The sequence below is a fragment of the Protomyctophum parallelum genome (assembly GCF_964188405.1).
Source record: "Protomyctophum parallelum genome assembly, chromosome: 12".
Taxonomy (NCBI): Eukaryota; Metazoa; Chordata; class Actinopteri; order Myctophiformes; family Myctophidae; genus Protomyctophum; species Protomyctophum parallelum.
In genome coordinates, this window is record NC_139712.1 from 23542811 (window position 1) to 23557175 (window position 14365).

General features: G+C 43.5%; 2 protein-coding genes across 2 annotated transcripts in view; one reads left to right on the forward strand and one right to left on the reverse strand.

The window, feature by feature from the left end:
• stk17a (serine/threonine kinase 17a) overlaps nucleotides 1-14365 on the reverse strand; it is a 70013-nt gene that overhangs the window by 1554 nt on the left and 54094 nt on the right. The window contains exons 3-6 of the mRNA XM_083778609.1: nucleotides 4702-4852; nucleotides 4253-4379; nucleotides 3853-3901; nucleotides 3185-3364 (exon numbers count right to left, since the gene is read on the reverse strand). Coding sequence (XP_083634735.1) covers nucleotides 3185-3364; nucleotides 3853-3901; nucleotides 4253-4379; nucleotides 4702-4852 — 507 coding nt within the window. The remainder of the gene's footprint in view (nucleotides 1-3184; nucleotides 3365-3852; nucleotides 3902-4252; nucleotides 4380-4701; nucleotides 4853-14365) is intronic.
• Nucleotides 5151-6353, forward strand: LOC310868121 (uncharacterized protein; the record flags this gene model as incomplete). The annotated part of the gene is made up of 4 exons (XM_083778383.1): nucleotides 5151-5159; nucleotides 5264-5360; nucleotides 5922-5997; nucleotides 6203-6353. 4 exons carry the CDS (start codon nucleotides 5151-5153, stop codon nucleotides 6351-6353), a joined length of 333 nt encoding a protein of 110 aa, XP_083634509.1.

Here is a 14365-nt window from a genome sequence, read left to right on the forward strand (position 1 = left end):
TGAGGGGCTCTAGCCCCTCCAACGGCATGGCTTTCCGAGATTACGTCATAAGCCAGGTCTATGCACTTTTAATGTTTGTTTACTTTAGAGCTTAATTATAGATTTCCCGTCCCAGCCAAAGTCTATGGACTTTAATGTTTGTTTAGGGTAAACTATGATATTATTTGTGCCAGACAAGTCTATGGACCTTTGCTTATAGGGTAAATAATCAGCGACATCATATCGCTGATATAAATGCATAAATGCAAAAAAATCTGTGTAATATGTGTATTTAAAGGCCCGCTGACACGCCCCTCGGGAGCTAATAAAGGATATCAAACAATGCTATCATGATTGTGACGTCAGACTGTGACAAGCTTTCTCCATCGACTTCTATGCGGGCTCGCCGGGCTTGGTGGCCGTAGTAGCATAGCAACTTATGCTACTATTTTGGTGTCACATTTAGAGTCATATTTCCTATAAATGTAATTGAAAAAAATTATTTTTTCGCTCTAAAATATTCGTTAGAATGACATTGAGTTGACGTGTAAGTTTGAGGGTAAACTGTTGCATATTCGCAATTTCGCTAATTTCCCCGGCCATCTCTCTCGGTCTCCCCCGCTGACATGCACTCAGCCACGGCATACACTCAGCCCTTCTCACAGGTTGAGTAGCGGCACTGCACCGGGCGAATTTCCCCGGCCATCTCTCTCGGTCTCCCCCGCTGACATGCACTCAGCCACGGCATACACTCAGCCCTTCTCACAGGTTGAGTAGCGGCACTGCACCGGGCGAATTTCCCCGGCCATCTCTCTCGGTCTCCCCCGCTGACATGCACTCAGCCACGGCATACACTCAGCCCTTCTCACAGGTTGAGTAGCGGCACTGCACCGGGCTAAAATGCATATCCGTCTTCAAATAGCTACCACAACATTGTTCAAGTGAACTGTGTGTTTATGCTTGTTCATTGTAATAATCAATATAGCTATGATGATTTATCGCCGCGTCGCTCCGCATGACAAAATGCCCCTCTCACCGCCGGGGCACTGAGCCTCTTCTGGTCAGTGGTCATGCAGGCTGCACACACGGGGAACGTATAGCCTCTATGGTCCCCGGCGCATATTGAACTGGGCATGTGTCTGTGTACACACTACACAGCTACACACACACACACACACACACACACACACACACACACGTACACGCACACGTGTACACACACACACACACACACACACACACACACACACACACACACACACACACACACATGTATTCATATGTGGGCATATGCCTGCCCACAGACAGATACAGTTCATTCACATATATGGATGGTGGATATATCTATGAGAATTACGTATATTTATTTGGCTGACGGCTCAGTGAGTGTATGCCCGAAGAGAGAGAGAGAGGCATTCGGACAACCGGGGCGGTGTGTGTAGCCTACGTGTATTGTGTACTCAACCTGTCAACTTTTAGCCGTGGCTATAGTGCATGTCAGCGGGGGAGAGAGCTATAGATGCCAGAGGCAGATTCCGTGCCATTGCATGTGTGTGTACATGTGTGTGTGTGTGTGTGTGTGTGTGTGTGTGTGTGTATAGTATACACATGCCCACTGCCCAGTCCCCCGGAGGCTCATGATCTCGTCCGCAAGACTATGCCTCAACTCGGCTCGGACAACCAGGCTTGAATTCATCATAGCGATGTTTATTATTACACGAATCACCCACAAGTTGATCATTATAGCCTACATAACGCTATGTCAATGATTAATGAGATGAAAGTTTCATTATACTTCTGGTGGTGACGAAGACATCACATGCCTTCTGAGTGTGGCTATTGGAGACCTCCAAGTTGCGCACGGATACTTGTTATTTTTTCCAGTGGTTCCATACATGCTAGTTTCTTCGAATATATCTAATCTTCACAAGTTGTCGCGCTGTGATGCGTTTTATTATTATTAGAGAGAGAGAGAGAGAGAGGGAGAGAGAGAGAGAGAGAGAGAGAGAGAGAGGGAGAGGGAGAGGGAGAGGGAGAGGGAGAGGGAGAGAGAGAGAGATACGGAGGGAGAGAATTGCGGTGCGTAAGGGGGAGGCATACTTTGGTTAGACATAGCATTGGTTAGACATGGGTTACGGTTAGGTTTAGGTGTGCTGCCTCGTGGGAGGTTAGGTTTAGGGTGAGGGTTTGAGATAGGTTGTAGATGTAGGACTAATGACTAACCAATGACTAGTCTAAACCAAAAACTGTCTAAACTAAGTACTGCACCCGCGTAAGGCACTCCGTATGCGCGCTGATGCAAGACGCAGTGTGTGTGTGTGTGTGTGTGTGTGCGAGATAGAGAGAGAGAGACTGCCCCCCCATATCGGTGTGTGTGAGAGAGAGCGTGTGTGTGTGTGTGTGTGTGTGTGTGTGAGAGAGAGAGAGAGAGCGGTCAGGTTACTTGAGCCGGCAGCAGTGCCCCACTGCCCCGGGCAGAGGCACTATATGACGGCGCCACGGCGGGGACATAGGACTGGATGGCCCGGCCACGGGACGGGACTCGTCACTCGAGTGACGCGGCGATAAATCATCATAGCGATATTGATTATTACAATGAACAAGCATAAACACACAGTTCACTTGAACAATGCTGCGGTACATAAGATATTTGAAGACGGATATGCATTTTAGCCCGGTGCAATGCTGCTATAGACAGGCAGTGAACCTGTGAACAGGGCTCTGCACAAGGCTGAATTTGAGGCCATGTTAGCGGGGTTACAGAGAGCTGCATCCCAGCTCTCTGGAACTCATCACGCGATATTGCGAGTATGCAATAGTATCCCCTCAAACTTACACGTCAACTCAATGTCATTGTAACGAATATTTTAGAGCGAAAAAATATTTTTTTTCAATTTCATTTATAGCCAAAATGACCTAAATGTACCGTCAAAAACGCTAGCCTGAGCTAGCTAGCAGCCACTTGTTGCTAGCGCGGCGCGCCGTAGCCCTGTCTCAAACAATTTCAAACTGTTTTCAGTCAGACCACGTGATGTGCTGTACCACCCATATTAATTTCGGGGCGTGTCAGCGGACCTTTAACTTTTCATTTTTCACAGACACGAGAACGCCCCTCACTACTTCATACGAGTGTGATTATTTGTATTATTATTTTTAAAAGTTGTGTGAAAAAATGTGCACAAATCCTATAGAAGGAATTACTGACTGTGGCTTCTTCCGGAGCAGAGCCTGCATGAAGGCCAGCGCGGCGCGGTCCAGGTGGAGCAGCTCGTCCTCGGTGTAGCTCACGTTGAGCTGGGAGATGTTCAGGAAGGTCTCCTGCTTGTTGTCGCCCAGGAACGGAGAGACGCCCGTCAGCATGATGTACGCCAGCACCCCGATGCTCCTGGAAACACACGCAACGACAAGAGAGAGAGAGAGAGAGAGAGATACAGAGACCGTTTTTTAACCCAATTCAGGACGGGTCGAACCCCTTTTGGTATTTCATACTTTAGCCGTCGAAAAATAGCAGACCTACAAGCTCGTAGCGTGGCACTCGGTGCCGCGCTACAAGCTTGTAGGTCTGCTATTTTCTGAAAAATCTTAAAAATTGTGGCGCAAATCTCTGAATATATATTCTTTCAGAGCGAACGCTTTTTACTCAAATCTTTGCTTCTGGGCGGGTCCCTGGAACAACATATTTTCAAATGGGGGTCGGCGGCCAATTACATATAATTATTGGGGTCCTTGACATGAAATATTGAGCACCACTGACATAGAAGCATAGGTTTTTCAGAAAACTGTCAGGATTTACAAGACATTTTTTTAATTTTCGACGTCGGGCCTAAATGGGTTAAAACACCGAAGACTTCATTTCAATGACATTCGACTTACCACATATCTGTCGCCGTGCTGATGGGTTCATAATTCAGGATTTCTGGAGCTGTGAAAAACAGAAAAAGAAAAGAACACATCAAACGCATGCTGTGGCGTAAGGTAGTTTTGAGTGCAGATAATATATGCAGCCTCTATATGACAATGGCATGGCCTTGTTTAGCTGTTACCTGCGGGTGTTCCCTAGTTACCACTCAGCACTAAGGTTGTGTACATGTGCTCTATAAATAAGATTTGATTTGTTCACGTGAGTATAGATTCATCAGGGATCCCATAACCTTCGAAATCTGCCTATACATGCCTCATTCTTTCCACCTGTAATAGTGGACGGGGAAACGTCAAATACGACAGGGAAAGTTCATAATTATATATACATACGACAGACAGACAGGTTACTCACCCACATACTCTGGCGTGCCCATAATCTCTCTGAGTTCTTTGTGACTGCTGACCATTCTGGACAAGCCAAAGTCCACGATCTTAATGTCTCCCACAGGAGTGTCCCTGGTCAGCAGAATGTTCTGAGGCTGACGCACGGCCAAGCACACGCACACGCACACGCACACACACACACACACACACACACACACACACACACACACACACACACACACACACACACACACACACACACACACACACACACACCATTAATATTTAGTTTGCGAGAATTACACATAACACATCACAAGTATAGTATAATGTATGAAATAGACATTGCGAGGACCATTTTCCTGGTCCACACAAGATAAATTGTTGTTACTCATTGACTGCCAAAAACGAGTTCGCCAAGTTTTTGGCGAACACGCGTGTGCGAGCGCGTGTGTGCGCGCGCGTGTGCGTACACACCTTGAGGTCCAGGTGCACCACGTTGTTTCGGTGCAGGAACTCCACGCCCTCCAGGATCTGTCTCATTAACCTCTTCACCTCCGTCTCGCTGAAGGCCTCCTCCTCGCCTCGCTCCGCCACGCACTGGAAGTAGATCTCACCTCCCGCCGCACTGGAGAGGAAAACACATTTAAACTCATTTATATTATGTCCACACAAAGGAGGTGCATACAACGACACAAATAAAGTAAAGGTGCAGTAGAGTTACATTTACAAAATCATGGCATGTGTTTTCGTGATACAACAGGCATGTCACTCACTTGGCGCTGGCGGCTGCCAATTATTGCAGAGTCACTACAATACTTTGCCAGCCTTTTAGCCTCCTTTTTGGGCATCCCAAGTTGTTGGAACCCTCCTAATATAACAACCAGTCTGTGGGTATGGCCTAGCTAAGGCTGCCTCCTGAGTTCATGTTGCAGGTAAGCTGACATGATTTGAATCCTCAATAAGTGGAAACTAAACCAGCACACAGAATGCTAGTGTGGATATCATGGAGTCAACGTGTTGTTTTTCATGTTTAAAGAGCGGGGATTTCACCAGAGGTGACGGAACTGGAGGAAGGTCCATCTATGGAGACAATTTCAAAGATGAGAACTTCACTCTGAAGCACAATGCAGAAGGTACAGTGTATATTTAAGCTTTGTTCAGTGGTAGATGGCGGCTGTTCTCCCTCGCTCACTGTTCTCCTGGGGTAGCATTCCACTTGAAGATTTAATTTATAAGAAGAAAAACAAAACAAATAGTGTTGTCTCCTGCCTTTTCTAATTTCTAATGATTTGATCTGCCCAAAATATTGTGTTCATTGTCATGATTTGTCACGATCAGAGTTGGCTTTGTCCGCGCCGTAACCGTCTTTAAATAAATACTTTAAGAAAAGCCTGTGGGAAAAATACATTGAGAATCATTTCCTGGGCCACTCGTTGTTCTGAGAGGGGGAGGGACTGCGACGCTCTATAGCCGTTAGTGTTTTGTCGGTTATTAATTTCTTAAGGGATAACGGTTATGAGTTGGCCATCTCTATAGTCCAAAGTTAAATTCTGAATGCTTTGGTCATGTAAACAATTGAGGAATAGGAATACTTGTATTCCGGTTCCATGTAAACAGTTGGGTATGATTCTCTGTTCGGAATGAATTCATTCTGAATACATTTTTCACCACTGACTGTTGCTTATCTGTCTCAGGACTCTTGTCCATGGCCAACTACGGACCGGACACCAATGGATCTCAGTTCTTCATCACCTTAGGGGTAACACCCTGGTATGTAGACTCAGGCCTCATATAGCAAACTACTGTGCTGTGATTAATGGATGCCACAATGCAATTCCAATGGGAGTCACATGGTTTGACCAAACATTTGTGTTTGATTTCTGCCTCATTTTTTATTCTAATGAAAGAAAAAAAAACTTTATAGAAAAAGGTTGGAATAGTTTTTCATTGATCTTCTGCTTCATTCTTCCCATAGGCTGGATGGAAAGCATGTTGTGTTTGGCAAAGTTGTCGAAGGAATGTATGTGATCAAGACTATTGAGTCTTATGCGTCTAGGTCTGGGAAGACCTCCAAGAAGATCATTATCGCAGATTGTGGAGAAATATCACAGATTGTGGAGAGATAAAGGAGATCTTGAGCTGATAGAGCCTCCATGGTCTGGTCCTCATATCACCCCCTAATGTGACTTCAATGCGGCTCTACTGTTTGGTCAGGGTGCACTGCAGCACCCCCTGGTGGTGGTTTACAGTAATGTTACCTAACAGGGACGTGCATGTAAAAAAAATGAATTGACCAGTTTGGGACACATACTAATAAAGTTGACCTTGAGACGATGTCAGTATTTTTGTTCTTTTTACTTTGCTTTGCCTAGTGGATTCTTGGGTAGTACAGGTGGTGTTTGAACCCATTTAGACCTGAGGTCTAAATGTCTTCTGAAAAACATATGTTTCTATATGTCAGTCGTTCTTAAAGAATTTCATGTCAAGGACCCCCAGAATTATCTGTATTTGGTCGCGGACCCTCATCTAAAAATATGTTGTCCCCCCCCCGTCCCCCCCCCTGCCTCAGAAGCAAATATTTTCACATATTTTCCCCTCAAAAATAGCAGATCTACAAGCTCGTAGCGCAGCACGAGCTTGTAGATCTGCTATTTTTCAATAGCTAAAGAATAACAATGCTTAAAACACAAAGGGGTTCCCGTCCTGAATGTGGTTAAAATGTGAACGCAGGATTTATGTAGTATAGCCTACATTTTGAACTATTAGCGTAGCATTTATTGTCTTTTGAAAACACAGACATGCACATCAGTGTTTTCAACGGCTAGAGCAGTATACGTGGTTCCCAATGTTGTCGCTCAAGACCCCAAAAACAAATGTAAAATTAATTTGGGACATATAATCTTGACCTTGACACAGTGTCAGTCACTACTTGGGTAGAATTTTCATACCTTACAGGTCGTGTTTTTAAATATAAAACAAAGTGAAGAGTACACTTCGTTGTGCAAACCAACGTAAAGGTGCATACCGCCATCTACTGTACAAGAGTGTGCAACATCATGCCACTGTTCTAGTGCTAGTTAGATCCTACTACTCAGGTTTGTGGTGTATAAAAATGTAAACAGTGCCTTCCTCACCTCACCTCACCCTTCCTCACCTCACCTCACCCTTTCCCTCTGCTCCAAGAATCCCTAACAAATCCCATTCCCGTCCTGCATCATTAACCCTGTAAAAGCCGGATGCATTTCTACTTGCAAAAAAAATACGATTTCAACCTTACTACTACTTTTTACTACTAGGACTTATCAGAGGAAATTATGTAAAAAAAAAATATATATATATATATAAATGCTAATTTTATGCACATTTATAATAATTATTAAAATAATAATAATGAATTAATACTTTACATTTGGGGGATATCTTTCACAACAATGAATAAAACATGTTCTAGACATTCTAATGATCACAAAAAACATATATTAGTTATTTTAATTTTATTAAGGTTAAAGGTCATAGGTTAAAAAATATAATTGTGTGAATTTCAGCCTCTGTGGGGGGTATTTTATTTATACGCAAATATCAGGACCAATGGCATTGCAATTGCATTGCAATGAACATCACTGTTTACTCTAGATAAAAAAATATTAAATATATTTTTTTAATTAATTAATTAATTAAAATATGTTGTAGTATTGCAACACTGTTGTTGTTTCAGGGTTAACTTTGTCCTTCAATTGTGCTCTTTCCTCTATATACCTATGACAGTTCAATAAAACGTGCTCAACCTTTTCTATTTCCCCACAACTTCCACATGTGTTGCTCTCTGCCTTACCCATAGTAAAAAGACAACTTCCACATGTATTGCTCTCTGCCTTACCCATAGTACAAAGAACTTCCACATGTGTTGCTCTCTGCCTTACCCATAGTACAAAGACAACTTCCACATGTGTTGCTCTCTGCCTTACCCATAGTACAAAGACAACTTCCACATGTGTTGCTCTCTGCCTTACCCATAGTAAAAAGACAACTTCCACATGTGTTGCTCTCTGCCTTACCCATAGTACAAAGACAACTTCCACATGTGTTGCTCTCTGCCTTACCCATAGTAAAAAGACAACTTCCACATGTGTTGCTCTCTGCCTTACCCATAGTAAAAAGACAACTTCCACATGTGTTGCTCTCTGCCTTACCCATAGTACAAAGACAACTTCCACATGTGTTGCTCTCTGCCTTACCCATAGTACAAAGACAACTTCCACATGTGTTGCTCTCTGCCTTACCCATAGTAAAAAGACAACTTCCACATGTATTGCTCTCTGCCTTACCCATAGTACAAAGACAACTTCCACATGTATTGCTCTCTGCCTTACCCATAGTACAAAGACAACTTCCACATGTGTTGCTCTCTGCCTTACCCATAGTACAAAGACAACTTCCACATGTGTTGCTCTCTGCCTTACCCATAGTACAAAGACAACTTCCACATGTGTTGCTCTCTGCCTTACCCATAGTACAAAGACAACTTCCACATGTGTTGCTCTCTGCCTTACCCATAGTACAAAGTCAACTTCCACATGTGTTGCTCTCTGCCTTACCCATAGTACAAAGACAACTTCCACATGTGTTGCTCTCTGCCTTACCCATGCATAGTAAAAAGACAACTTCCACATGTGTTGCTCTCTGCCTTACCCAGAGTAAACTAGAAAAAGTGCCCTTCCGGGCACAGGTCTCCACCAGGTTATCCACAGATCCGTGCAGTTAGAGGTAAAAACACTTTTCGGCCAGTTATAGCGCCACCTTGAGGCTGAGTTGAAATTGTTCATGTGGCATTTCGTCCTCGGCCTAGTGGGAATGTGGGTGCACAATTTCACGGAAATCACGCGATGTGTTCATGATTTGCAGCATTTTGTTTGAAACTGAGCACTCCTGTGAACTTTGGAAGCCAATCTTAACCAATCAGGATGGAGTCTGATAAATCTGAAAGACCCGTTTCGTTGAATGGCTCTAGAGAGACTGTGTACCAATTTGCGTGATGTTTGGACAAAATCTGTAGGTGTACTGTGCAAAAACGTGTTTTGCACAAAGCGGCCTCCTGGTGGCGCTATAACAGGCCGTTCTGGAAAGTTTGGGGCAGAGGTTCATGGTTGGCATCCAGGGAGTGTGTGTGCAAAATATGGCATTGAAAAACTTGTTTTGCACAAAGCGGCCTCCTGGTGGCGCTATAACAGGCCGTTCTGGAAAGTTTGGGGCAGAGGTTCATGGTTGGCATCCAGGGAGTGTGTGTGCAAAATATGGCATCGACCGGGTTAACGGTGGCCGAGATTAGCTGTTCACGGACACACACACGGACACACGGACACACACGCGGACGGACGGAGTGCAAAACATACTCTCCCCACATGCCTTCGGCCTGGTGGAGACAAAAATGGTGCTGTCTAACCCAGTGTGGCCAGACCCTTAGCCTTGTAATGAATCGTTCTTCCCTTCTATTCCTTTCATTATACTCCTTAGTGGCTACTGTTTATATTACATTATACTCCTTAGTGGCTACTGTTTATATTACATTATACTCCTTAGTCTGGCTATACCGTTTCAACCCTGAACCTCTGCGTGGGGGGGAATGGGGATCACATGGTGCTCGTTAAGTGATTACAATCAGCTGAAGTGAACCCCACATAAAGGGGGTGTGGTTTCCCCCCAGTATATTATAATAATATGCTCCTTAGGAAACAGGTGGCTAACATTCTAACAGGACTACATCTATAACTCTATGGGCTGCTTGCATTCTTCCATGCGTAGAGAGAACACACGTGACCTTTTTTCTGTTGCAGTTTAATAACTTGTACAGTCTGTTTCAGTTCAGAGATGCTTTCCTTATCAAACCGGATCAAACTATGTTTGTTGGCGTTCACACACACACACACACACACACACACACACACACACACACACACACACACACACACACACACACACACACACACACACACACACACACACACACACACACACACACACACACACACACACACACACACACACACACACACACACACACACCCCCTAGCTAATTTTCAGACTGACCGACCAAATTTTTGTTTACTGGCTTATGATAATTCATGAATAATAATACGTGCAGCCTATTTATGTGTGGAGTCATTTTCAATGCCGCAGCACAGTACGAGTGTGTTTGACCTCCCATCACCAACTCTATAAAACTATTATTATGTCCCAATTCCAGCCGTAAACCTCAAAGGGACAGGGATGTAATAGGCATAGCTCATTATCTAGAGCAGTGCTTCTCAAAGTGGGGTCCGGGGACCCCCAGGTGTCCACGGGAGAGTTCCACGGGGTCATGGGGTAATGCAGCATCACAATTCTAACCATTCTAACCATTCTAACCATTTTATAACATGGGTTAGACAAACCTCTCCACCAATAGTTTTCTTGGTTTTATCATATAGGAAATGTTACACATGCACATATTTTTCCATGCATATGGCAGGCCTTGTTGACGGATTTGGAGGTCTGTTTCCAAAAATGAACCAGTATTTAATGTGTATACAATCCATGATATTTACATTGGAATGAATGAGCCCGGCTGGAAAGTGGGAGTGTCTAAGTGGGAGAGGGCGGGGCTTATAGCTAAAGGTGAATTAAGGTTTCTCGCTCTAGCCGTAAGCAGACCTGAACTTCCATGCGCGGTGGACAGATTCCCGGAAAAGCTTGCCCCAGCGGCATTCTGCCGCGTGGGTGGAGCTTCTGTGGAATCTGGAATTCCATAATTCTAAGGCTGCGTCCGAATTCATTCCCTATGCCCCATATAGTGCACTACTTTGGCGTTCCGCCATTTTGTTGTAGTGTCCGAATGTGTAGTGAGCATTTTTGCACCCTAACATAGTGGACTGAAGTATCCCACAATGCACCGGGAATTGTAGGGAGCATCCGATGGTCACTACAAAAACACAGCGAAGCAAATCTGCCCCATAATGCATTGCTCAAGCTCGCTCTTGAGCGCACATGCACGCGTTTGCGCACGTGCGCTGCTTCTGCATGCATGCGCTCATTGCGCTCCAACTCAGAAGAGGCAGAAGTTGAACCAGCGAAAGAACTCAACACAAATGTACTTTTTAAACTTTCGTTTTCCCTTCCCTGGCGGATCTCGAAGCTACAGATCTCGAGACAAATGATCTGTGCATTTATTTGAAATTGTTTTATTTCATTTATAATAAATTACTCATTTGCAATAGTATTACTGATATCACCCAGGCCCAGCGCATGACGTTAGGAGAGGAATCAGTTGCTTGCTGTAGAATATATTTGTGAGATTCTTTATCACAAACGTAGGCTAAATACATGCATGTGAGACACATTAATTGTGTCCGAACATATGTTTTATTAATATTCATTAATTCCTGCCATGAAAAAATATGCTATCTAACATTATTTCATTGAATTGCGATAAATACATTAAAACTTCATTATGTATTTCTGTTAACACCAAACGTCCGTATTATTATTGTGAGCAGAGCTTGTAGATCGGCTACTTTTGGTAATTATTTACCAAAAGTAGGCCTACAAGCTACAAGCTCACAACACGGACGTCGCGTTGCTTATAGATCGGCTATTTTTCATAGGCCTATGTTATTTTAAAATAACCTTTTTATCATAGACATATAGGCCTAAATGCCTGCAAACATATTTTCATTAACCTATTTTTTCTTTATTCATTCATGAATTTAAAACTTTAAAAAAATTGTCCTTGCAGGGAGGTGACAGCCTGCAGTCACTTATTTGATGCAGTCTGTTCCTAGCGAAAATTCAGCAGCAGCGTTTTGACTGGTTTCTTGTAGTCAGTTGATCCTTCATATCCAAATGAGTGAAACGGCCGGGATGATTCGTTTATTTTTCAAACAGTTCTTTATGAGGCGATCGATCTGAAAAAAAACCTAATGGGGATTTCATGCAAATAAAAAGTACATGAACCCGCGGACCTACAGCGCCCTCTACCGATATTGACGTCAGAGTCGGTGCTCCCCATACAGGGAGTATTGTCCGAAATCATCACTATAGAGTCCACTAGAGTCTGGATCCCCGTATGGGGAGTAGGGAGTAGGGAACAACCCTAGCAATTCGGATGCAGCCTAGGTAAATGTGTGTTCCTGCATATGTGGTCAGCTCTGGCCACCTACGTGGGTGTCGGCCTTCTCAGGGTGATAGTTTGTTTACACTCCTGGAGCCGAATTAGGGTGGCCAGACGCCCGGTTTCACGCCGGACAGTCCGGTTTTAGACCCACCTGTCCTCCTCCCACCTCAACCTCTGGCCGGACACATACTTGTCAGTTTTTTTGTGATATACAGTGCTTGTGTCATAACTATCATTTACGTCGTCTGCCTGGGTATTAAAATCTACGCAGCGCTGCTCAGCTCCGCAGCGAGCCGGCCACACTGTCTTAAAAAGAGAGAGGCGAGTGGAGACGTTCGGAGTGTTGCCATGTCCGCTTACCCCCCTAGATTTAATAACATCTTATTGTGCATTGGGCCAGATTTGGCGACTTTTTGAATGGCAATCGAAAAATGTGAGATATGACCACAATGTCACGAAATGTCTAATTTTAAAGCCCCACGTGTATAGTTTACACCGAAAAAAGAATGATGATTCTAGCTTGTTCCATCGTTTACTTATAAGCATTTTAGTACACCTTGGTTTGACTTATCACTGAAACCAAGGTCTACTAAAAAGCTTATAAGTAAACGATGGAACAAGCTATAATCATAATTATTTTTTCATTGTAAACTAGTGACTTGGAGCTTTAAAATTAGACATTTCGTGACATTGTGGTCATATCTCACATTTTTCGATTGCCATTCAAAAAGTCACCAAATCTGGCCAATGCCCCATTTCTTTTCTTTTGTTTTTTAAAGATATTTTTTTGCGGCTTACGCCTTTTTATTGATTTTTTAAGGGATAGAAAGTAGGCTGACAGGAAACGGGAGAGAGATGGGGGGATGACATGCGGTAAAGGCCGTGTCGGGTCCGGGAGTCGAACCCGCGGCACACCGCGACTGGATCACCAGTCCGGTGCCCAGACAGTTACGCTACGGCCTGGGCCTCTCCAGTTTATTTAACTGAATTAATAACCCCTAAGGTTAATGTGAGAACACTTAGGTCCTCAGGCAAAGACCTTCTCTTTGTTCCTAAAACAAAATTAAGAACAAAACAAAAGAGCGTTTGCGTTCGTATAGCCCCTTCCTTATGGAACGAACTACCACTCTCCCTAAGAAGGGCAGTCTGTCGTTGCCTTTAAAAAGCTGCTAAAAACCCACTTGTTTTGTAAGCATTTTGGTTCGTAATACTGTCTACATAATGTACTGTATATTTATAGGTATTTTATTCACTGCTCTACTCTAATGCATTGGTACTATTGTTTTGTGTGATTCTATTGTTGATCTATGTGATGCTCTTGTTTTATTTAATTTTATTGTACAGCACCTTATTGTGACATTTGTTTTGAAAGGCACTTTATAAATAAATCTGCCTTACCTGTACCTTACCAGACGTTTTAATTTACACTACCGGTGACTATACCCCTGAGCCACTGCCACCTCATACAATGCAATGACATTATGATTAGGATACATAAAACAAAACTAAATAAGTAACACAAGAATACCAAACAACTCGCCCCTTTACTAACTCGCCCTGGGCGTACAGCTGGTGGAACAGCGCAGCCTGGTATTCCTAAAGTAACCTAAATAAATTATGCTTAAACGGTTAAACCTAACCTTATTCCTAACCTTAACCTCAGTAAAACTATGCCTAAACCTAACCCTATTCCTAAACTTAACCCCAGTAAAACTATGTCTAAACCTAACCCTATACCTAAACTTAACCCCAGTAAAACTATGCCTAAACCTAACCCTATACCTAAACTTAACACCAGTAAAACTATGTCTAACCCTAAACGTATTTCAAACCGGCGGAAAAAAGCTGGGGCGAGACGGAATTGGAATTGGAACACAACAGGAAAAAAAAACTCAATCCAAGGCTGCGGCAAACAGAAATATCTTTAGTTGATGTTTTAAAAGAAATAAAAGTTGTAGAAGACCAGCTGGGAGTTTGTTCCAGATATGTAAA